General features: G+C 40.7%; 1 protein-coding gene across 2 annotated transcripts in view; it reads right to left on the bottom strand.

The window, feature by feature from the left end:
* Positions 1 to 25338, bottom strand: part of ADCY5 (adenylate cyclase 5) — a gene marked incomplete at both ends in the record, with an annotated part of 196308 nt that overhangs the window by 60706 nt on the left and 110264 nt on the right. For both annotated transcript variants that reach the window (XM_079538863.1, XM_079538864.1), the window contains 2 exons: positions 18887 to 19008; positions 24040 to 24189. In XM_079538863.1, coding sequence (XP_079394989.1) covers positions 18887 to 19008; positions 24040 to 24189 — 272 coding nt within the window. The remainder of the gene's footprint in view (positions 1 to 18886; positions 19009 to 24039; positions 24190 to 25338) is intronic.

Here is a 25338-nt window from a genome sequence, read left to right as displayed (position 1 = left end):
GGACACAACACAGCCAGGTTTCATTGCAAATGCAGGATTGTTCAAAACGCTAAATTAAATCATCTGTGTTTCTAATGTAAAAACAATAAAACAGTTGTGTTCTATTTTGAGACATGTGCGTGCCATGTACGCCAGCCACAACATAAATCAAGCAAGGCAAGAAACACAAACCCTATCACCATCACAACGGTAATGCCAGTCATGAATATAAACACCATGTGTTACTGGAAACCGAACACCACAGGCACTGCATGGGAAACAACAAAAACCCAGACTTGGTAAGCTTTAATGACTTATAGAAACAGTGAAGTGCATCTGACTATACGTGAAGCAAAGCCATGGTATTTAACTGCAATGAAGGGTACCTAAAAAGAGAAGGAAAATTTAATGCACCAAAATAAAATAATAATCACTCATTAAATACAAGCTCACTAATTTGCACACACAAGTACAGGTATAACAAGAGAAAGTCATTTGCTGTAGACACAGCATGTGCATGTTAGTGAATTCACCAGGCTAAGTGGCAAGGATAATGTCTCAAATGTGCTGCTGTTATTTTACAACACCACACTACTTTTGGTGTTGGCAGTTGTTAAGTGATGCTACAAACAAGGAGAAAGAAGGATGGATTGAGATGAAGATGACAAAACTCTCAGCTAAAGGGTTGGTTTGAGCCCTGTAATAGCAAATGAATCAAAGGATGACTGAGGTTGGAAAGGACCTCTGCAGATCCTTTGGTCCAACCCCTGCTCAAGCAGGGTCACCTACAGTCAATTGCCCAGGACTGTGCCCAGGAGGTTTTTAAGTACCTCCATAGGGCAGCATTTCTTGAGTTTGATAAATGAGTCAATTCTCGTACATGGACATCTATTTAAGTCAGTTCTCTGCCAGCAGCATAAGCCCCAAACCTGTTTTACAGCCTATGCTTCAGCATCATAAATGTAGTGCTAAATTAATCTAGAAGTACCCAGGGTAGACATGGTATCACTCTTCTCTTTACTACTGATACCCCTCTTGGGGATGGCATGGCATGGAGGATCTCTGTGTGCTCTCTTCTACCATCCTATACACACAAAAGATTTCAGCTCCTGGAAAGTGAGAAAACATGATGATACACTTACCCTCCACTGTTAAACAGCAGCAGTAGCAAAAGAACAAATGAAAGGGAGCAGAGGCTAAAGTATACCATATGGAGTGATCACAGCCAGGCTGGCCAGATCTGAGAAAGAGCAGCAAGACCCACCTACAGAGATGGAAGTGGCCCACGCAGCTCACTGAACTGAGGGACAGCCCAGAGGTGGGCCTGGCAAAGGCTGCTTGTTGCTTCCAGATCAACTCAGGTCTCAACAACGTCAGTCGTAACTCTCTAGGGATGTCTACAAGACAGGCCAAGGTCTTAGCCTTAGCAATACAAAATATATTCTCCAGAACAGCAGGAAGTCAGACAGAACAGAGGTTAAAATATTTATTTCCTTTTTCTTCAGTCATGGGAAAAACAAAAATCCACCACAAAACAGCAGTAAAAAGATAATCTCTCTTTTTCCTGAACTTTTATGGTCATTTCACAGAAGATCCATCAGAAGATCCATTTCCTATTGGAAATTGCCTATTCTAATTGAGCTGTAGCACTTCTGTGATGCATTGATCAGCTGGACTGCTCCGTTTTGGGCACAACCATGCTAGCTCTACTTGCTGAAGAGGGTGAGAAGGCACATACATATATGAACGCTGTGATAATGTGATAAGCAAAGTAAAACTTAAGTGAAAGAAAGAACGAAGTAAGACAGGATGAAGTACACACACAAAAAAAACCAACACCCCACAAAAACAAAAGCCTAGAAAACTGTAGGCCTTTTCCTCACTTTCTTAAGAGTAAATGCAGAAAGCCCCCATACCTCATCCAGAGTAGCCACAAATGTAAACCAAAACCACACTCTTTGCTGAAGTTCACTCTGCAGTACCATACCAACTGAAGCTGGTGGCAGTGTAAGAACTGACATCAAAGCAGTAGACCAGATGGCTCTGGAGACATCAGCAGCAACGTGCAGACCACCATCCACAGAGCTCCTGAACAACAACAGCAAAGCTCATTTGCAAAGATATCAACTCCAGAACCCTATGTTTACTTGATTTTCCCATGTTTGTTCACAGATGGGAGAGGGGAGGTCAGAGCTGCCTGGGGAACACAGATGTGAGGTGGATATAAACGGCACAAACTATCAATGTGGATTTAGCAGCGTCAGCTTAGCAGTGTGCTTCTGGGAACTGTCATCTGAGAGCATCTACCTCTCCTAGCACTCCCAAGAGATGCTGAGAAAAATGGCACTGCACTTTCCACCATGGTCAGTGTTCCTCATCTCAATGCTCATGATCTGCCTTTCACTGCCAATGCAGGAAATAAGAAGAAATTAAGTTCACCAAGCAGAAGAGGAAAACAGCACCAGTCACACAGGGAAAAGTTGTTCCATGACCTTCACAGGTTTGCAGCCTAGAAGTATGAGCAGCAATCCCAGTTATCAGAAGTTATTCATAGCTAAGCAGTTTCAGCACTCATTTTTAATTTTAAATAAAAAAAAAACCAACAAAAAAAACAACAACAAAAAAAACCCTGTTACTGTCTGTCTCCCTCTAAAAATCTCAAGTTAAATAGATTTTCCTATTTCAGCAGGCTATATTTAACCAGACTGATTCTTCACTGGGAACAAAAGTAATAAATAGCCTTTTGGGAAGAAAAACCATTTGGGGAAGGCAAAACTAAAAAAGATACACAGTGGCTACCAAGCTTAATTATAGGTGGAGCGCGTTACAGATAACTTTGAGATGAATGGAAGGAATTTTATTACTACTTTATCACAAGCCAAATTACATGCTGCTGTCTGCTGAACATAAAAAAAAAAACAAAATACTAGCTGCCCAAATGAGACTTTGGGCTATTGAGAAGGAGAAACTTCAGCCCTCTTACATGTATCTGAGAAGGGGCTGATGGGAATGAATATTATACTGCTGATCAGTGAGGACAAGAAGAAACCCCTAAGTAAAAACTTAGGGGTTAGCCAAATCCATTCCAGCTCTGAGGAAGTTTAGGAAAGCAAAGCCTAAAGATATACGTAGTGCAAAGTAGCCTTATCTACTCAATAGCTGAATAAATAGCCATGCGGAGAGCACATTAGCCTCAGTTCAGATCTGGCTGACTCTGACCACATCTCCTAGGCTCAGAGCAAGCCCAGACTCACCCAGGCCTGCCTGACCAGAGCAAAAGAGCCGGCAGCTCTGTCCACACTGGAGCTGGACCTGCTCCACACCAAAATACATCTCAGATTCGTCTGCCCCACAAGACAGCCAAAGTTCAGAACTGCATATAGGAGAAAAAGGAGAAGTCATGCTTCAACTTCAACCATATTTTTTGCTGTGAGTGCTCTTGCAATCTGTTTTCTGGCTTTAGAGCAATGTTTTCTTTTGTTTTGTTTTGTTCTTGGCAGGATTTTGACATCAAAAAAACAAAAACCAAGATGAAAGTCAAAACTAAGAGAGCCCTACAAGAAGGGACTATCCATTACCACCGCAGCTGTATGTAAATAAAGCACACTACAAACAGTGTGCCAGTAGCCAGTCAGTCAGTTGTCAGAGAAGGCAATGGAGTTATACGTTTTGGCATGGAAAATTAACAGTTTCACATGTGTATGAAATACTGGGTCATGAATAGGGGACAGATAGATGATCTGTACAGAATCACAGTTTGGGATGCTTTCTGTTACAGATTGCTCAGTTCCTTGTCTTTACTGTTGAAAGAATGAGCTCTTTATACCTGTTCGAATAGCTTTCAGTTTTTTCCTGATATGGATATTTAGTCAAGTAATAACACTTTTTCATTCCCTATTTGAAAAGCTGCAATAATTCTGCAAGCAGAGGTCATTTCAACCTAACCTTACGTCTTCCTTCCCTCCACTAGCTTCCCCAGCATCCTGGTCTTCGGTGATTTATTTGTCCTGCAAGTCTGCTAGTTGGTGCCTCTTCACTTTTTCCTCTGAATAGTGAGGACATAGTGAAAACACTACATTAGCATCTACCTGAGTCACTCTGAAAGTAATGCCTCCTATTTACTTCCATGGAAACTACAAGAGATACAAAGAGCACAATAACACTATGTGACAGAGCAAATTCTCAGCTATAAAACACTATTTTTCAACATAGCTGCCACAATTAGCCATACAGTTTTGCCAGCAATGAACAAGAGCCTGCATAGTGTGCTCACAGAAATCTTCACCAGCAGAAGTGACCCACTGTTTCACAGTATTTCAACACCCACCACCTCACTGTGCTCACAACCACTGTTTGGTCTCCATAGATGTTCAGCAAGCACTGATGAATGTCAGTGCAGTTTTTTCCATATGGAGGAATTCAGTTCCATGCTTTTGCTTCAAGGGCAGTTCCATGTTGGACACCATTTTGTCAGACTGCCCCTCTGCTGCTATCTGTCATGCAGCAACAACATGGAATGAAACATTGGTGGGAAGGTTCAACCTATACTGCCCTACCTCCAACACCTGTCTCTGATGGGCCAACATCATAAAACAGAAAGCATTACTTTCAGAGCAGCTCTTGTAAATGCTATAACTTACAACATAAACAAGCAACTACGCCTTCCCTGTAGCTGTCTGCTTCTTTTCAAACTTCTTTTCAAAGGGGGCAGACTATACAAAAATACTCAAAATATTTCAAGTATAAGCTGAACATGGACAAGTGATGCGGCTCTCTGTACTGGCAGATACCATGAGTGTTTGGGAGCTTACCAGATCAATAACACTGAAGTGGCTATTTGTTGGGAACACTAATTGCTGAAGCAAAGCAACACAAGTCCTACCAGCCTGTCTGGAACAGTCAACAGACTCGCAGACTCACTGTCTCCTCACTTTCATATTTTCAAATGCAATACAGCAGTTGTGTTTTTAAAATGACACAGAGAAAATGTAAAGAGAAATCCAAGGTGTACAGAGACATTTTACCACTTGTGCTTCTTGATGGCCACTTTAGTGGGAAACATCAATGCAACACTGAAGTTTGAAGTTAAGACGTAATTATTTGTTGTGCGCTCTGAAAGGTGAAATGGTTGACCAAAGAGAATGGTACAGCCCATTTATTGAGCTCAATTATTGTTCTTAATTAATAAACAAACCTGAATTCAATAACAAAGCACATGATGCGTTCAGTAAGAAGTGGGACTGACTGTAATTTCAGCGTTAAATGAGAAGGAAAAAACCTGCAGGAAATTGAACCTGTTATCTGGTTATTGTGCACTATATTAATACTGCTTACCTGATAAGAACAATTAATAAATAGATATGCTCAAGTCACAAGCAAATTTCTCCCAGCTTTATGGGGCCTACAATTTAAATATAAGGCTTTTGTTTCCTTTTTAAAACGTAATTCATTAATACACTGCAACTGGTTGATGACACTTAGCTGCCATAATCGTGCATTTCCTTCTGGTGACATAGAAAACTCCAGCTACCATGGAGAAGCAATGTAAATAGAATGACATTCGGTACAATCAATATCAGCAGTAAAAAACACTCCTTCTTAGGAGGCAGGCAGCATAGGTGAGCTCACTAACTCGCATGTTTCTATGCAAAAATCATCCTTGAACAAGGAATATTAAATTCCATACACCTCTTCACTCCCTAATCAACCTCATATTCAAGATACTTTGCACAAATGTGATATGTCATGCATACTAAGTAGTGTTAAATCTACTTTATGGCATTCAGGTTATAAATATAATGATGTGCAATATCATTAAGCATTTACAGCACTTCTGTTTCATTATGCTGGTCAAGGTACAAGCTGTCAAGACCCCCTGAGTCTCATCTTCACCAGCGCTCCCATGACCACTTAGCTGTCTTCAGCCTCAAATTTCCTTATTTGTAAAATACAGCAGACCACTATATTTTCCATATGAAGTTCTCAAACAAACCACCATTAAGTAATGGATAAAATGAAGGAATACTAAAAAAAGCCATGGCTCACAAGATGCGACATGTTACAACCAGTAGCAATGTTCGCAATAAGGGTGTGTGTCTGAGAGAAGCTTCAAAGGTACTTAGGAGGAAGGCTGTGCAGTCAGAGAAAACAAATGCAAGTCTATGAACATGTATGGAAGCACCTCACAATTCTTTATACTCACTCGTTAGCACAATGAAAGCAATGCCACACCAAGACAGCAGCACAGAATATAAAGAAGATGCAAAAAGAGGCTCAAAACCACACCACAGCAAAGCAGGAATGTGAATCCTGGCCTTGTGAATCCTAGGAATATCTACATGAAGCCCCTTGGAGATGCTGCAGCAGGCAGCGTGGTGAGGCATTGCTGCCCACTGCATGTGGAAGTCTTTCTTTATAACTTTCAGTTAAATCTCCGCTGATTTTTGCAATCAGTGGTTTCTTCTCATAATGATGCAGGCATGTAATTTTAACTTGATTTCAAGAGAATTACTATAATTGCCATCACTGGAATAATAGATATGCATATAAAGAAATGGCTTTTCTCTTGCATTTTTCATTGGAAAATCTCATTTCTCTGTTAATGCACTAAGATATTTCACTAAGCCATTTGCTTCCAACTTGCAATATTCACAAAATACCATCTCCAAATGAATTTCCTGTAAACAGTTATTAGTTTACCACTGAACTAATACCAATAAAATCAATAGACTGTGATCAGATCTTTTCTATAGCATAGGAAGCCACCTTAGGGACAGTTTAAAAAATATTTATGGTGATGCATCCCAGACCATAAAAATCAGAGGAAAGTTACTGAGTCAGTTCTTCCTACATCTATGCAAAACCAGGAGCCTGCCTGCAAGCCAACATGGTTGTTACTGAAACTATGAAGAGGCACAGGACAAGAACGTTGGGCTTCCTCTATAAAGGATGTGGGGAAGGTCAGTCTTTCAGTTTCTAAATGAGGGGCTACATGGAAGAAGGGGACAGACTCTTTAGCAGGGTCTGCTGTTAGAGGATATGGGGAAATGATTTCAAATGAAAGGAGGGAAGACTGAGATTGGATATCAGGAAGATGTTTTTCCAGAAAGGGTGATGAGGCACTGGCACAGGTTACCCAGAGAGGTAATGGATGTCCTGTTCCTGGAGACATCTAAGGACATGCTAGATGGGACTCTGAGCATCTGATGGAGCTCTAGATAAACCTGTTCATTTCAGGGGAGTTGTACTAGATGACCTTTAAGGGTCCCTTCCAACTTACATGATTCTGTGAGTCTAAATACATGCACAGAACAGAAGGAATTTTGTTCAAATTGTCTTATGTGAAGCACTGAACCAGAGCACGCCCTCAGCCACTGATGCCTTACCCATGCTAGAAATGTGTTGGGCAGTGTATCTGTTAGGCATCATAGCAATACAGCTGCTGTCCCTGTCACGGATGCATTCAGGTTTCTAAACAGATGCCTTGGATCTGGGCAATTTGTGTAATTTGTGTAATTTGCCCTTCCAGACAGGAGTAGCCATGACAGTAGGGCAGTGTTTGGACAACAACACGTCCATGCCCTCCTGCAGCACTCCTCACTCACCTGGCCTAGCTGAGCCATGGGAAGGGAGTGGAAGGAAACACAGATTTCTGAAGAAACTGGAATTTGCAAGATGCACATGAAGGCAAACAGCAGGAGTGGTGTATTTGACGTTGTTGGAGATGTTTTTAATGCTCCAGTAGTTCAGATATCAAGAGATGATTCTCTATTCTTAAATACCAGGTCACTCTCTGGAAGCCTGAAAACACTTAGCATAGCTACTCTATTTCTTATGTACCACAATAAACAAACTTGTAAAGGGGCTGGATTCTAAAAGCCAGTGCAAAGAAAGAAAGGGAGGGAAAAAAAAAAAAAAGAAAGAAAGCAGCAGCCCACACAGCATCAAATGCTGGTAGGCTCAGTGCTAAACAGCAGATGATTCTTACTGAATAACTGCCCTAGATTTTGCAAACAATACAGGGGACAAAAATAGAAACCCATTTACATATTGCTGTTAATAACTTTATTTATAGTGTCACAGCTAGAGCACAATAACTGCAGCCACGGCTTAACTTAAAAGCCATTCACTGTGACAGAGTCAGACAGAGACTGTTTTCCCAGTCCTTATGCAACTGAAAAAAAATCCTGCTGACAGCAGCCGGTCAGCAGAGCCCTCACAAACAGAACAGACAAAACTTAACAGTGGTCAAATATGAAAGCAAACAACCCCCAGGATCACACTGAGCTCTGGTCTTCCCTTCTCGCTTCATACCCCTGTGGTTAATGAAGGATCACGGGGGCTGCAAAACCTCACCGATCAATTTTTGCTTAAGTTTGAGCCTCATGATAGCATCTTACAGCACAGTTTACTGTTGTCTTCCTTTCCTTTTTATTTTCTACTAAGAAATTCAGTTGGGGGTCAGGCAAAGTCAGCAACTACAGCAAAAAGGATATGTGTCCCCACATTCAGGAACATCCCCACCACATCTGTGCTGCCTGCAAGGTGGCTCTTGCCAAATTTTTGCTGGGAGCCCATATTGCAGCCAGCTAAAACCCCACATCAGCCAGGCACATCTTTAAGGAACAGAAGACACACAGCAACTTGCAGCCTGCGTTCCTCAACATTCTGCAAAAATGTGCTATAAAGAAATAAATGGAGGGAGGAAACTGTCACGACCCCCCTGCCTGCAAGAAGTGAGAAAACATGGCTCTGATTTTCTCCCTGCCTGAATGTAGCGTGAGCTGGACAACAGGCTATTTTGGATTGGGAACGGGGGTGTCCTCAGGACCTTGTGCTGCAGCTGCTCATTATGTATAAAACACTCAGAATAATTAGAGGCAGAGGCAGGCGGCACCACGCTCTGCCCTGCTGATTTTGGTGCTCCCTGTGACACAGGACAGTGGGATTCAAGACAAACCAACAAAATGCTGCTTTTATGATCTTCCACTAAAAATGAACCTTGAATCTGCAGGAAAAAAATAACTTAGAAGACATGAAGGAAAGTGCAAAAAAAATCACTTAAATCAATGAGGGCATATATCTAAGTAACATACAGTGATCTAATACATGCTTACAGAGTTGGTGCTACCTGGGCTTCTGTATTACAGAAGTGTAGCTGGGATGATATTCATCACGTCATTTTGCAATGGGGGAGCAAATGCTGTCACCTTCCTGTGCTGATCTCAGAATCCCAGATCCCCACAGAATTCCCCCAGCATCAGTTCTGCACAGTTGTCCTCCAGCACTATTTTTCCTTTTTTTATTCCAGTTCTTTAAAGACTCTCAGAGGGCACCGTTTTCGGTTTATTCCTTCCCCCATTATGCACTTCCAAGGAAAAGGAGTTCAGCAGGAAAGTCACAACTGCAATTTCAGACTTTGTAAGAGATTTGTAATCGCTTCTGATTTCTGTAACAAAATTTTATTCTGTTTGCAGCGAAAATGACAACGAACACTTGTATCTTCAAAAAGGAATATCACTTACTCTTGATATTCTCTAATACAAACTTGTCCTGCACTGGACCTGTCATCCTAAACTGCGACTTGGGGGCAGCTGCTCTGCATCACGGAAGATTCTTAAGGAAAATGTACAGGAGACATGGTTTCTTTCTCCTTTTTAATTAAAACAAAATAGAACTATTAACTCAAAAAGCCTTCTTCTCTTGCCTGGAAATAAAATAAATCCTATAAACAAGTTTATAGTAGTTTTGAATATAACCCAGAAGAAAAGACTCCAAATGAAAGAGAATAATTATACTTGTATGGATCAGCATTTGGCTCTTGTGGAAGTTTGATCCATAACTAGAAGTGCTCAAGTTCACTTGAGCAGAAGCCAAAGTTTTGTTTGCTTTGTTATACAAACTGATTCTTGCTAGCCCATTCTTTGGAAGCACCCCCTGCAGAAAGCAGCAGCACCTTGGTGTGCACGCTCCCCAGGCTGGAGGTTCTCCATCAGAACTGCTATGGCAATCCACTGTCTGAATCAGCACGAGGCTCTTCTCCATTCTTTCATCTCCTTCCCTCCAGCCATTGCTAACAATTGCTGTATTTGCTTTCCAAGGCTTTTTTGCCTTGGAAATAATTTTTTGCCTCATCACTACATGAATACCCCACCAGCACACAATGTACATCTCTCATCCCTTTCATGCTCCAGGGCATTACAAAGCCTCTCTCCAACTTGCTGCTGCATTCACTGATGTATGGGTCTACCAGACCCTGGAGACAACTGAAATTAAGTGGTTGTCAGAAGGAGAGTTGTCCCATCCTATTAGCAACACATTCTCTATGACGAGTGTGAAATGGTGTTAAATGTATTATCAGAATCTGTAAGAATTCTCCATAGAGCTAAAAACAGTCCCACCCAAAACAATAACAACAAAAACCAAGTGGGCTGTCTTGGTGGATCAACAAACTGTCAGCATCTCTATTCAGAGAAAATGCCCAGCTGCCTCACACCTTCCCCTTCACGTGGGAGGGGCAAGTTGTAATTCCAGCAGCTAAAGAGGGAGAAAGGGATTTTCTGGATAATCTTGCAAGACAACAAAGTCATCCATCCGTGTCACCAGACATGTGCTATGATATTCTTGGCCACACAAGGCTAGGTGAGAATATTTTGCTGAAAGTCACACAGCTGATGGACCATCCAGCATGAGCAGTCACTGTACAAGGGCTTGGGGGTCAGCTCCATATGACTGAGGCAGATGAAGCCAGTTTCAAACCCTCATCACCCTTCTATACATTTAAAGGATTCATCGAGGACTCTGGCTCAAAGAGGAAGATGGTTACTTGCCAACATCCTTAGAATTTGTCAGTGTCTTTGAGAGCCTCAGGTATCCCCCAAACATACATACAGCAACACCAAAGGTTTCTGCTGGCCACAGTAAAAGGGAAGAAAATACACATCTTTTTTTGTTGTCTTTTAAAAACAGATCACTGATTGAGAAGAGCTTACACTCATATTTCTCTGTGATTCATGAAAATTATTTGCAAACCTTCAATTTTTCACGATTTACCTGCTCTTAGAAATCTTCATTCCCACCTTTTAATTCTCTGTGTGTATTTTTAGGTCTTTGTACCAGAAGCACAAATGGACACGCAGAAGTCCCCAATTTCTATAAAGATCATTTCCATCATTTCACAAAGACAATATTCTGCCGATGGTGTGCATGCTAACATTCATTTAATCTCTGGTCTTTTTCCTCCTTTGCTGTTCTGTGCAGTCCTCTGGTTGCTTCCTATTTCTGCTCAGCTCTCTGTCTGAAGCAACCTGTTCCTAGACTAGTTCCCACACAGCCAGTGCGAGCCTGTTTCCAGCTTTTTTAACCTCTCATTTTTAAGCAAAATTAATGAAAAAGAAGTTTTAAAAATACACTATGATTTTCAACAATTGGAGGACATAGCTTCAAGGGAGCAAAGCCTTAACTCGAATCACAGGATACCAGACTCCACTAATTGGTTTCAGGTTTGGCTCTTCTTCATCATTTATCCAGTGTTTAAGTTATATATACATCAGTGAGAACAGATGCACATATTAGCAATTGTTGTTGAGGGATTTAAATACAGTGTAAGACAAGTTAATCCATCACCACCAAATAGTGTGCCTCTGTTCTACAGCTTCTGTAAATTAGTGCTTTAAATAGTTTTGCCAAGTTCAGTGCATTACAGAATAAAAAAGTTTAACTGTTTTGCTTTTCAGTCATTATAGTCTATGGAGGAAGCAAAAAGGTAGGATGATTTTAACAAGAACCTCTTCAAATGTTATTATATAAGCTCAATGTTCTTAAAATCACTTTGCATGTTAACTACATGACACAGTAATTGATTAAGTTAAAGTCAACCAAGTTTTCACAAGTAAGACTTTATAAAGTTCTGATCAGAAATAACTTTTTTTCCCCCCCTCCCTTAAGGTTACTGTAGAAGACTGAAAGTAATTAATTTAATAATTTTTTTTTTAAACTATACATTTAATACAATTGCCTTTACTATCAATCAGGCTGATCAGCAATGAGATTTTATTATCATTTTTTAATTATTTCTATTACTACTGAAGAAAAAAGAGAAACCAAATAACCTTGATCAGCTAAAATTCTAAATTCTGCTCTGTAAACTTCTGCAGGCACCTTCATTATTCTCTTCAAATTACTATTCAAGCATTTCATCATTAAAGCATCTAGCACTCTTCAATCCATCACCCTTTGAACTTCACAGACCCTAGGGTTTGAATTATACATCACAGGCTCTTCCTAATTGCTGATGGCTTGCTGGTAGCTGCAGATCTGCAGTCACCTGGCATGCTGCACTTTTGGGCTGTTATCTTTATCACAACACATGTGTTTAAGAAATGCAACCAGCAGGGTGCCCTGCAAAGTGTTGTTTATCTGTTTTGTTCTATGGAGGGTACAAGACTCTCTTATACCTGAGAAGGCACCAGGAGTTCCCAGCAGAGACCAAGATCACAGGGTTCAAAGAGAAAAACCTGCAGACAGTCAGATGAATGCTTAAACAAGTTAGCATGTGTTTGTTCTTCTGAGAGGGTGCTGAGCGCACACACAAATAGGCAGAATCAATAAATATATAAATCTGCTCTATTCTATAAATTGAAATTTTCAAGATTGAAGCACTGACGTACTGAAAAGAGAGAGACATTTAGTTGAAGTGCATCATAAAGTATCAACATCTAAACTTACTGCATAGCTTCAATATCAAGCTTAGACATACTAAAGGCTACAAAAAAAACCAAAAACCAAATTCCTTTATACATTGGATTCAGCTTAAATGCTTCTCTCTAAAAGACACTGATTTCCCTCTCAAAAACAACAAATGTATTAGGTAGAGCCAAGAAATCAGCAATAAGCACAAAGTAATTAACCATCACCCATGGGTGAAACCTGCTTAGCCATTTCCTAAAAATTACAATCTTAAAAAAAAAAAATCATAAATTTTCTGGAAAACTAAAAAGCTAACATTATCTCTACATAGACACAGGTGAAGTACCCTGAAGCTGGCTCCTGACAGGGAAACAGAAGAGTTGCTGAAAAAGTAAAATTCACTGCTGCCACTTGGGGAAAGGCTGATCGCTTCCCTCCTACTCACTTTTCTCAGCCTACAACCTGAACCAGAATTATGGCAATTTAATGCGGAGGACACCTTAACCCACATGAAACCCACACAGTTCTCCTCCAGCTACCTCCAAAAATAACTTACTGCTGCATGTGAGCATAGGCCTGGAATGAAGAAAAGTAGGTAGAGGTCTTGTTAACTTGATAGCAGGAACCAATCAACCCACCCATGAATGCATTTCAGACCTCCAAATCAGGAAAGCAGTGGAGCTGCCAGAGCAAGTCCAGAAGAGGGCCACAAAGTGATCAAAGAGCTAGAGCACCCCTTCTATGAAGACAGGCTGAGGGAGTTGGGCTTGTTTAGCTTGGAGAAGAGAAGGATCTGGGAAGTCCTAAGTGCAGCCTTCCAGTACTTGAGGGAGCTTACAAGCAGGAGAGAAACTGACTTTTTACACAGGCTGATAGTGATAAGACAATAGGGAATTGCTTTGCACTAAAAGAGGAGATATTTCGGTTAGATGTTAGGAAAAAAATCTTTACTTAGAGAGTTGTGAGGCACTGGCGTAGACTGCCCAAAGGAGGCAGGGATGGTCCCCCATCCTTGGAGATGCTCAAGGCCGGGTTGGATGGGGTCCTGGGCAGCCTGAGCTGGTGGGTGGCAACCAGTCCGTGGCAGATGGTTGTAACTAGATGATCTTTAGGGTCCTTTCCAACCTAAGCCATTCCATGACTCTATTATAAGAGTTATTGGTGCTGTCTTTCCCTAGCAACATGACTTTCCACAGAAATTAAAGCTTTGAACAATACAAGAAATTATTTGGAAAATTTTTTGAAAAAATCCAGAGAAGTACATCCACAAATTTCTACATTCCTTTAATATAGTTTTATTTATTGAAGGTGGTAAAATCAAACTGGTTTCTGCTTAGCTTTAATAACCTCTCATGATAAAAAAGCACAAAAACAGAAACCAGATGAGCTTCTGAAGAAAACCAGCCAATTAGCAAAACTGTCCCCAAAAGACAATTTATTGTCTGACCAAGACTGGAGAGAATATGTCTCATTATAAACACATTTAGCATTTCAGAAGACATTTTGCTGTTAGCAAGTTGGAAGAAGCCCCATGCCTGTACTCACCAACCAGAACACACCATTGAGCAGTGCACTGCTTTCAACTGGTACATCCCATTACAGCCATGTTCTGGGAGCTCTCCTATGAGCTGCACAGAGCTCAGCCTTGCTCTGCTATTTATACTGATAACTCTTTTAACCCCAAGAAATATTAAGGCTGGACATCCTGTGTACAGGAACAGTGTAAAGTAGGAGAAAATTGGTTTTTTTAGTTGAAATTTTTGAAAACATAACACATAATTAGATAACAACTTGCAATCCAAGAGTTTGATGCCCTTTGTAAGCAACTAATTAAGCACCACAACACCCATAAGGTGAAGAGTTTAAGTTGACATGGCTGGATTGAAAGCTCTGACGCTCAGCCAAAGTGCAACTGTTCAGTCATTTTTAAGGAGACATTTTCATTGTTAGAATGTTACTAGACCAGAAAACTACTGTCAGTGGGAACAACTAGTTAAAAATGGCTTTCATTTACAAAACCAAAAGCAAATAGACTGTTTCATTTCTGTGAATAGTTTAGTTCAAGTTCTCAAAATGCTTAGAAAACTCTGAGATCAGGTTAATGTTGTTGAGTACGTGATTCATAAGAATTATGCAAAGGATCTAAAAGAGGAAACTGTCACTTTCACCATGCTTGGATGTTGGTCCTAAAATAAACTTCTTAAAACAGTTCATCAAAGGAATTCCAGTGACAAAGCCAACCTTTATCCCTTCACAGAGGACTTTAAGTCCCCTTTTACAGCATAGAGATTACTATATTTGGCCAAACCTAGATAACATTAAAGCCACTATCTCTGCAGAGAAGTACTATAAATAGTCAATATAAAACATTTTAAATTCTGCCTAGGAAGCATTTCAGTAAACAGTATTATCTATGAGTATTTTAGGGTTTGTCTATCAGACATAATCTCATTCACGATAAAGTAAACTGCTTTACTTACATAATTCACCTTGTTGTTTGCCCGGAATTACTTGCATGGTCTCGGGAACTCCTTTCCTGATTTCATTTGACAATAGACTTTATATTTAACACACATACGTGTGAAAGGTCACATCACGCTCCACTGTTCTCTGTTTGTCAAAGTTAATTCTCATTCAATGCATCAGGATGGGGAATGGTTTCGTTCCCTGCTCAAAGTTTTTGCTCATTTGCATCTCAAAAGAGAATATTAACCCCAAACCTTCATCTTAGTTCCATCATCACCCTAATTTCTTCAGAAGAACATAATCTTGAAACAAATTTTGCTGCCAAAAAAATGACAGGAAATTATATTTTCATTGTGGATAAATTAGTCTCTGAATTTTACTTTCCATAACAATAAGCAGGAGATTATGAACTCATTCACAGGAAGTCCTGATAAGGTTCTAAAAAGGTTTGCTTTTATCCATTCAGGTCAGAGAGACATAAAAACATCACCTTTTCTCTCACAAAGATAAACTAACCCCTGAGATAAATGTAACATAGTAAGCAATACTGTGGCAGAAATGCCATTAGTAAAGGATCATGACTGTGTTTTACAGACCTACTCCTGGCAGCTGGGAAAGATCTTTGTACGTTGTTTGATGTTTGGCTGTGTTTTTTGTGTGTACTTTCTTTTTTTTTCCAAGGGAAAGAAAAATGTACATTTCACAATATCACAGACTGAAAATATCACAGCAGAAATGGACATTTAAAGACTCCACATTTTAAAATAGAAATTAAGCAAAAACACACAGCAATTTCACATAATTTTAGCATAAAATTTTCTGCTGGTAGAGTGATTTGGGTTTGTTTTTTAATTGAAATTAGAAGTGGTTCCAAATGCCCAGGCCCAATCATTCCTGAAAATTAGAACATTTAATCTTCTCTGACACAGAATGTTGCAAACCCCTTCTCCCACTCAAAATCCCAAAGCAGGAGCAGGGCTCTGCTTTTGGGCCTCTGGAGCTGCGGCCTCCATGCTGATGGGGAAATCTGTGAGCAGCTTGAACAACCTGTAGAATGGTCAAGGCATTACAACAGCAATCTTAACAGTGGACAAAAGTCCCCGTTCGTTTTACTTCCACAGAATCACAGTGCTGCTTGGGTTGGAAGGAACCTCAAAGGCAATCTAGTCTCAACCCTGTACCCCAAGCAAGGTTGCCAACCATTAAATCAGGCCCAGCTCAGGCTGCCCAGGGCCCCGTACAACCTGGCCCTCCAGGGATGGTGCAGCCACAAGTTCCCTGGGCAGCTCATGCCAGTGCCTCACCTTTCATTGACAGTCTGCTTTTTCAACTAATCTGGGAGAGTGGGAAAAGAGAATCATTGCCTATGGTCACTGGTGGAGGGAAACACGTGTCTCTGCACACATACACACAGACCTTCCCACCTCTGCAAACTGTGGAGGAAATGTTTCTGCTCGTAAATCAGCAACAGGAAGCCAGATTCAATGGCTGGGCACAGCACCCTTCACATGCCTCTCAATTGCCTTGACACAATAACCTCTAGCTCATAAAAACTCGGATCTTATGACATTTTTGAACAGTGACAAAAACAAAACAAAATTACTTGCAGCGTTCTAATGTCAAAAGCCTCCCCTGGAGCATTTCCCCGTAAGTAATGTGTGCACTTGCTTTTCTTCATCCAATTCATTAATCTGCATGGTCGAGGCACTACCCCCTGCCACCACTGTGTTTCCAGGTGCACGTAAATGCTTCAAAACCATTCACGGTAATTTCCACCAGGGGTGGTTTCAGAGCACCCAGGCAAGAGCAAAGGCTCCATACTGAACTCCTAGTGTGAAATGAGTCATTTGTACCAACTCGTGTTTCCTTTTTCTCTATTCATACTTAGTTATTCATTTCCTAACAGTGTACGAAGATGAGATGTTCCTGAGTTACCTCCTCTTTGCTCTCAGTACATGTGGGTAAAAACTACATGAAGCTGTGACCTGGCAAAGTAAAAGAGAGAAAGTAGGAAAAAAAATGCGTGTGTTGAATACTGAGCTTGATTTGCATGTGTTAATTTATTATTAATTTGTTTTTGCTTATTTAGTGACATAATTGAAACAAAATTTCAAAGAAGCATCACCCTAAACAGATAATAACCTTTACTAGGATTTAACTGTGCTGAATGACTTTTAGATCTGCAAATAATGATATATAGAAACAAGTGTGAACGAATAGAATACCATACTGATTAGTCTCATGTCACATCCAATGACTTGCATTCAATTTGAATGTCAAGCTAACCTTTGAGTACTGGAAAGAAGTAATTTCTCTATTACAAAAATTCACAAATGCCATCTATCACAAGAAATTTACATACCTACTGGAACAAGCTCAGGGTAATAATGGAAAAAAAGGGTATAAAGACAGAAAACATCTTCTACTGCAACACCTACTCCACTGTGATCACTCTGGGAAAACTATTCCCCTCACCTTTATTATCATAATTATGTTCTTAAATGCTCAGTAGAAAACCATTACAAGTATTTAACAGCTGATGACATTTTTGCCTTCAGTATTGCTAGTGGACCTTTACAACTTTGCCCAGCCACAACCAAAACGACAAAAGGCCAAAGTGAAGTTGACCCAAGCCAGTGCAGACTTGCCCCAATTTCAGTGAGTTTCATATGAGATTCCACAGCAAGCAACCCCCTCTCAATTTTCCATTTGTCTCCACCCCCAATGTTAAGGAAATGTCAACTTGCTGTAGCCTTCAGAATCTTCAGAATTTTAATTTGATTTCACTGCATCATCTAATAGAGTTTATGCAGGCACAGTAAATAAAAGATGCAAGAAATCCATTTCTACTAAGTATCAGAAAATATAATTAATCAACATACTTAAGCTATGTAAGAGGTATATAGCTATATAAGCTATATAAGAGCTATATAGGCTACACAAGCAGTTTATAAGGAAGTCACTTGTTTAAAGTGGTGATGGACAGAACAAGGAGGAAAGCTGCCTGTTCCCAGCCCCATGTCTCAGAAGAAGTACTTACAGAGCTGTTACACAGTGTCAGGATCTGGCCTGACAGACACAGAAGTCATTCCCAAAGTGACTACAATAGCAGAGGTAAAATGTGTTAAGATTAGGTTAAACTGCAGCCCATAAAGATATCCAGCAACTACATTAAAATTTCAATCCCTTTTCCTTGGGGAGTGGACAGAGGAAACCTGGTGACATGCAGAAGCTCTTCTGCTCATCCACATAAGCCAAGACACAGCACTGTGTGGCTGACTGGTGGCTGAGCAGGTGCCAAGGGCTGTCACAAATGAACATCCTGCTTGAAATTACAGGCTGGCAAGGACTGCTCCAAGGGACCTGAACCCCAGCTGGGCTTTGCAATTCATCCCACAGAAGATGGTACCCAACTTTAACTTGCATCCCTTCATGACTTATCAGAAGGGTAAGTTTGTTACTGCTGAAAAAATAACCAAATTCAAATAATCCGCTTTCTCAAAGCCATTGAGACACAGTCCAGGAAAAAAAAAAAAAGAATAAGTTTAGTTAAAGCTGTTTCTCAAAGGAGGATGTTGAGGACACGCGGCAATCCTTCTCCTGTCCTGTAAATAAATTTACAAAGTCAACTGGTGACACTCCAAACTGCTTTTACACTTATTTTGGATCATGTGCTGCTGTCATTTTCATCCCTGGGCCAAGCTTTGGAGAGTCCATCCTCCCCAGCAGCTGAGAGACAGCCTGCTCTTCTTACCTGACATTGTCATGCTTCTGGATGTAGATCTTATGAAACATCATATCTTCCTGCTTGGCATTAATGTCAGCTTTCATCTCCATGGCAACATGTCGAGGAAGTACAGAGAGCAGGAGACGCTCCTGTGGAGTCAGACAGATGAAGCAATTAAAGCACCTGCTGCCCAGTTAACAAACACACTTTGCTCCGCACTGGGGCGGAATGAAGTCACCACACTGGGGGTGATGAGTACAACCAAGCAGAACCATACCCATAAACCCAGCAGCTGATCCCCTGTTAAGGTATCTGCAATTCTATCCTGACCCCAAAACAAGAATGCAACACTCTTGCATTGGGCATTGTGATCAACAGTTGCCAGTTCTTGCAAATGAAAGATCCAAACAATTCAGAAATTGCACTTGCACATTGCTAGAAGGACCCTGCTACATGATACCATCTGACCTTCCACACCATCACACCACAGTCTCTCCACGCCATCATGAAGTCCCCTTTCCCATACCATCCCAGAACTCACACCCCAACACCTTCAGGCACCATTTAAAATCTCTTCTTCCCCTACCTAATCATCTGAGCACATTCCCCATGCAGGTACAAACCTATTCTTAGCAAGTAACAAGTTAATAGGAATGCTCCAATAAAATGAGCATGAGAAGTTAGGCCAACTATGCAATACAGTGCTACACCTCTACACTTAAAACCACTATTAGTGCCCAGTTGAATTAAGACCCATACAACCACTCATCCCCCACAAGAGTGCTTCCAATAACCACCACCTGTCATCAGCATTTCACTGCTCTCCACCCTCACTCAGAACAACTAAACTGCATTTTTATTTACTGATAATAGCTTTAGTGTGACTTTCATAATACCATTTTATGAGCTGTTCCAGATATAGTTTTGTATGCTAGGCAAAAATTAGTTGCATGACAAAACAATGACTTTCTGGTAACTTTCCTAAAAGCTCACACAAAAGCCAGCACTTGCTATTATTCTAAATTTGGTGGCAATTTTATGTAAAAGCTGTAGAATTTACACCTGCAGGTAATAAGCACCCTAGGGATGTATTTGTGTATTTCAGGGATCTCACCTGATTAATTCTGCCCATACCATTCACTCTGTATTCCATTTGATTCCCACTCACACCCTGCTCCTGAACAGGAGGGTTTTGGCCATGATTGGAGAAGGTGCTGGGCATCTCTCCCAGATCCAGCACAGCCCAACTGGCAGGCAGTACTCTGGAACAGCTGAAAAATCCCAAAATCCCGCACCTCATTCTCCTTTACTATTTTATTTCCCTGCAGTGAGCACAGGGAAAAAAAATGGCCTTCCTTCCCAATGACAGAGACCATGTGGAATAAACGAAGGTGCCTAACCCTATCTAACAGCTCATTAATTCTCAACAACACAGGGAACAGTAGGGCTCAAGCACCAGTCCTGACTCAGAGGGGTCAGCATTCCTGCACTAATTATTCATGTCACCAAATTTCTTGCCTGCACTTCAGTTATAAACACATCCTAGTTTCTGGTTTCTAATTTCTACGTTTTTTTTTCTTTTCCTGAAAGTTCCTCATTAATTCCTTCCTCTAGGGAGGGAGATAAACTTTGAGGGAACCAAAAGGAGATGAATGTGCTGAGTATGTGTTCAGCATGCACTGAAACATATTATAGGCTTCAGCACTGTCCAGTACTTACATTTTCCCCTTTCAACATGTACTTTAAAGAGACTGATTCTCACCTCCAGCCCCTGAGGAAGTAGTAATAACACAGGAGAAGATATGTTAGAGGGATGTCTGCCTTCCCAGCTCCAAACTGCAGCAGTCCTAACAAGATACTTGTTTTGTAAAACACTCTCACCAGCATACTGCATGTGCTAGCATTCACACATCAAATTTTATATATATATTTATATATATATGTATATATAAAAGATGATGAATCATGCACGTGTCCTCAGGCTTCTGCCAGCTATTAGCGTACTCCTCAAGCGCAAAAGCACAACACATTTTGAGTGTTTACCAGAGTAACTAGTGTTACATGCTGCTGTCATTTGCATATGATAATTGGCATCCCTCAAATGTGTGAAAGCTGCTATTCTACATGTGCATCCTCTAAATAACTCGGAGCTCACTGGAGAGTGCAGGGGCACCCCAGGTTGGAACATTCCCTGTGGGTGCAGCAGAGTGGAATGATTTTTTTTTTAATTGCTTGCAAAACAAGGACATGTTCGGGGGAGTGAATTTCTCAACTAATGCTCCAAGGGATTTTTCACACATTTCTGGCTAACTTTTGCAGGAGAACCCCTGGCCCTGCTCTTCCTGACACCACAGGCACTTGCCAGATAGAACCCACCAATGTTTTCAACACATTCAGGATCTCTAGGAAACTAACACCTCTCTGAACTATCACTAAGTGGGAATAAAACTTAACAAATGAAATGACTGCATGCAACAGGAGCTATCTTCCACATAGGAACTAATTAGGAGACTGAGCTGCATGACAGAGTTGGACATTACCTTCATTCCCTATGCTGGGAGTGTCAGAATCACTGAAATTAACCTTTGAAACTACCAAGAGGAGGCTGTCACAAGTGCTTTAGTAAAGCACAGGCCATCATAAAGACCTTGAAAACAAGAAAAAATCCCTTTACTTCAAATGGAGAGATGAAATTAAGGTCTCCACTAGAGTACAATTTGCATGTTGGTATTACGACTGAAATGTAGTGCAGCCCTCACTGAAAAATCACTTAGGCACAAGTGAGATGGCCGGGACTGCTGCATAACAGGGCATCAGTCTGACCTGATAACAAAAGCAAGAGCAAATTCATACATAATTCTCATTTCAGTGTATGATTCCAGCATAGTTCTACTGAATTATACATTAAACAAATGCATACTGAGGAGAACCAGTCTCTAGAATAGGCACAGATGAAAAAGTACAATACAGATCTACTCTATTTACATAAGCATACATGGATATATGCATATGTGGGTGCATATATAGAACACACACATCTGCACAATGACTCTACACTACATAGGAATTTTAACTATGTATTCTGGACTCCTCCAAGATGACCTGAAGGTATCAACAAATATTTAGTGTTTTATGTCTGACCATTTGTCCTCAGGTTTAGCAACACTGATTATTCATCACACGTTAAGTGATGCAGAGATGAAAAGAACGTGAAAACACGTGAAAGCCAAACAATGCTAGAACTGTGCACTTCTGACAACCACTTTTTTACTAAAATCTGAAGTATTTGCAGATTATTAAGGGCATTTTTTTTTTTTTTTAATCCAAGATTATTTTATTCTGGGCAAGGAACAGAGTTACAGCTCTGCCCTAGGCTATCTCAGATAATGAAAGCATGAGGAGTGTCTATCTTGGATGGGACACTCTGGAATTTTATTTCTAATTTTGGGTGCTGGCAGAAACTTAATGAGGAAAAATATAGAGCCCTTTCATGGAGATAATATGCCTGCTTTTAATAGAGAACAACACACAGGAGCATCATTAGGTCTTCTGAAACAGGCAAATGAGTGTAACAGCACCGGGCAGTGCCATTCCCTTTCCGTCTGCACCTGTTTGGAGCCCAGCTCTCGCAGATGCAGGCTGAACTGACATTTATTTGCATCTGCTGTCACCTTAAGATTACCTCAATGCATTATGCATGGAAAAGCATCTGAACTGAACCTGGAAATCAATGTCAGGGCAGACTGTGGCAGCAAGTAATGTTATTAGGAGTCCCCAGCTGCCAGGATTCACCACTCCTGCTGGAAGTTCCGGAGGGCACGTCCAAGTGACTGGCATTGACCTGTGTTTTTTTGATGTTCTGGCTTTCTTCTGCATGGTATAGCACCTTCTGGGGGCAGGGAAGAAAAAAGGCCTAAAGCTAGAGCACTTCTCAAGGCTTTTCTTTCATGAATTACTTCTGACACAGAAGCTTCTAGCCCCAGAATGGCACATGCATTCTCAGCAGGGAGGACAGAGCTGTAATCAATAAATAAAATGGGTATTCCCTGGAGCTAATCCTTTTCTCCATCTCAAGGTGCCAAAGGAGTCCACTTGTTTCATCTTTCTGAAATTACATTAGTTACAAAGGAAAATGAAGCTTTGATCGTGAATGTGGTTTTCATACATATATTCTCAAAATAAAGCACATGTACATGCTATTCAACAGTAAGGTTAAACAGCTACTATGTCTAGCCAGAGGAAACTCATAAAACACTGCCAAAAACAGACCCAAAGATGCAGATGGGCTGAGACATGAGGGAAAATTAGGCCAGGTTGCCAAAGAAATGCAAAGATGCTTGATTCATTTGATTCATTCTCTTGATCTCTTTCCCAAGCCCACAACCAAGCTCCAAGATGTCTCCCAAGGGATGGAAGCCCCATTTCATGATTCATCTCAAGATGGACTGGACAGACTACTATGAGAAGTACAAAAGTACTTCAGGGTAGAGATGTGTACTAGCAAAGGAACATCCATGCTGGTCCAAAAGGAGCAGACGTGGTCAGCACCCCTGACGAGGCTGTTTGCTGGCAGCCATGGACCTTTTTATAGCAAATGAACATTGGAGTTGGTGATGAATCTCACTTCTCAGTTAAATACAGCTCACTTGAGGCCTACGTGGTGTGCAGAGGTATAAAAACAGAAAGTAAATTTTGGATAAGGCAGGAAGCAGACCCTCTTTGGAGGAATCAAGGAACAATATGTTCAATGGGGCAATTTCTACATTTTTCTCTACAACCCACCTTTCCTGTTGGCTGTGATTTTGCTGACAAGCACACCACACTTCAGCCTCACAAACAGAGTCCATCCGAAGCCTGTGTGCTGCATCTAAATCCAACACACGGTGGCTTCAATGGGCACAAAAAAGCTGTGCAGACTATCTGCACACTATGTGATTTTCATCCACAGAGCACAGACCACAGGATTTTTGTAGACGTCTGCAGACAAATTCTTCAGCGTATTGCAGAATACTCCCTGAGTTCTCTCTCAAGCCTTTAAAAATCCTGCTCTTTCCTATCAGCCTCCTCTTGCTTGTATCAGTCATAAAGCAAGAGGCCTACAAATGCAATCCTAGAGGAACAATTTGCATGCTAATTGCATTTCCGCAGTTCCATTTTTTATTTCCCACTGTTGTTCTTACCTGCTGCTGGTTTTCCCTTTGAGAATGCAGCCTGGCTTGTATGCATTCCCTGGTCTCCTGGAAAGCCTGTCTTTGGGACACCTCTGCTGGGTAGTGGGTACACACGCCTACAATGTTTGTACAGGAGAAGATGAGAACATTGGAGACCAGCTGCAACAAAAGGGGAAAAAAAACAAAGAGAAAATACTTGATTACACTTTGGAAACCTGCCATCGGTAACAAAGCAGCAGCCAGAACTTAGCCCATTCCACACCTCTTTGATCCAAGCCACGGGTAAACCTTAAGCTCCAATTTATTTCACTTCTCTAGTTTCCAAATATAAACCTTCTATATATGGCCTCAAATATATGTTCTTAGCATTGTGTATTACTTCCCTGGTAAAATACAATAAAATAAAAAATACTAGCAATGCTATAGTCCTACCTTTGGTCATCCAAACCTTGGAACTACTGTGACAAAAATGCACCTAAAAATGCACCATTACTTTGTCAGCTAAGAGTCAGTTAAGCTTCATGCAGACAGAGGAACACAAATATTTCCACATTTGCGTACTTACATATCTGGCTTGAAAACATGCCAAAGATATATATAACTGCTATTTTGAAACGGTGCTTAAAATAGTGAAGGGAAAATGCTGGTATTCACAGAGTTTAAGAGCAATCCTTTCTTTATGTAGTTCATCTCAAAAATTTATGTTAGTAGGTTAAAAAAAAATTACATTTTCTACATTTCTATGAACATGGCTACAGAAAAGGTTATTAACTCTGACACATATTTGGACTGGACATGTATAAAGGAAAAGCAACATCACTCCTCTGCTTCCACATGGATTATGTTTTGTAATAAAGCAGTCACATAACTTTCACTGCAAACTAGTGTCGCAACTCTTATTTCCTAACCATTTTTTAATAAAAAGGAAAAAATAAAACATGTGCTGGCATTTGGTTCATGTATAATGTTCAAAACTACTTCTGACAGTATCATATAAATATTTTCCCCTCACAGAGGTCAAAATAAAACTTCTGGAGAGCTGCACAAACTGTACTGCATCTCTCTATGAGGACACTTATTCAAAACACCTCTGTTCTCTGTGGGGAAAGACTGTCAGACTTACAGGACTCTTAAATTAAAACAGAGACCTTTATTCTATTCCCTATAGACCAAATATAGTTTAAATACACCCTTTGCCTTTGTTACTAATAATTTCCAGAGCAGCCCCTCCACTGAAAACACAGGATCAGGCTCCAAAAGGCAGCACCCTCAAAAGGCATCACTCAGGCCACAAGCCAGCAGTGGGTG

Source organism: Tetrao urogallus, assembly GCF_951394365.1.
Source record: "Tetrao urogallus genome assembly, chromosome: 8".
In the NCBI taxonomy this organism is placed as follows: domain Eukaryota; kingdom Metazoa; phylum Chordata; class Aves; order Galliformes; family Phasianidae; genus Tetrao; species Tetrao urogallus.
Note: the sequence above shows the minus strand (reverse complement) of the source record. Positions and strands in the feature narration are given on the sequence as shown.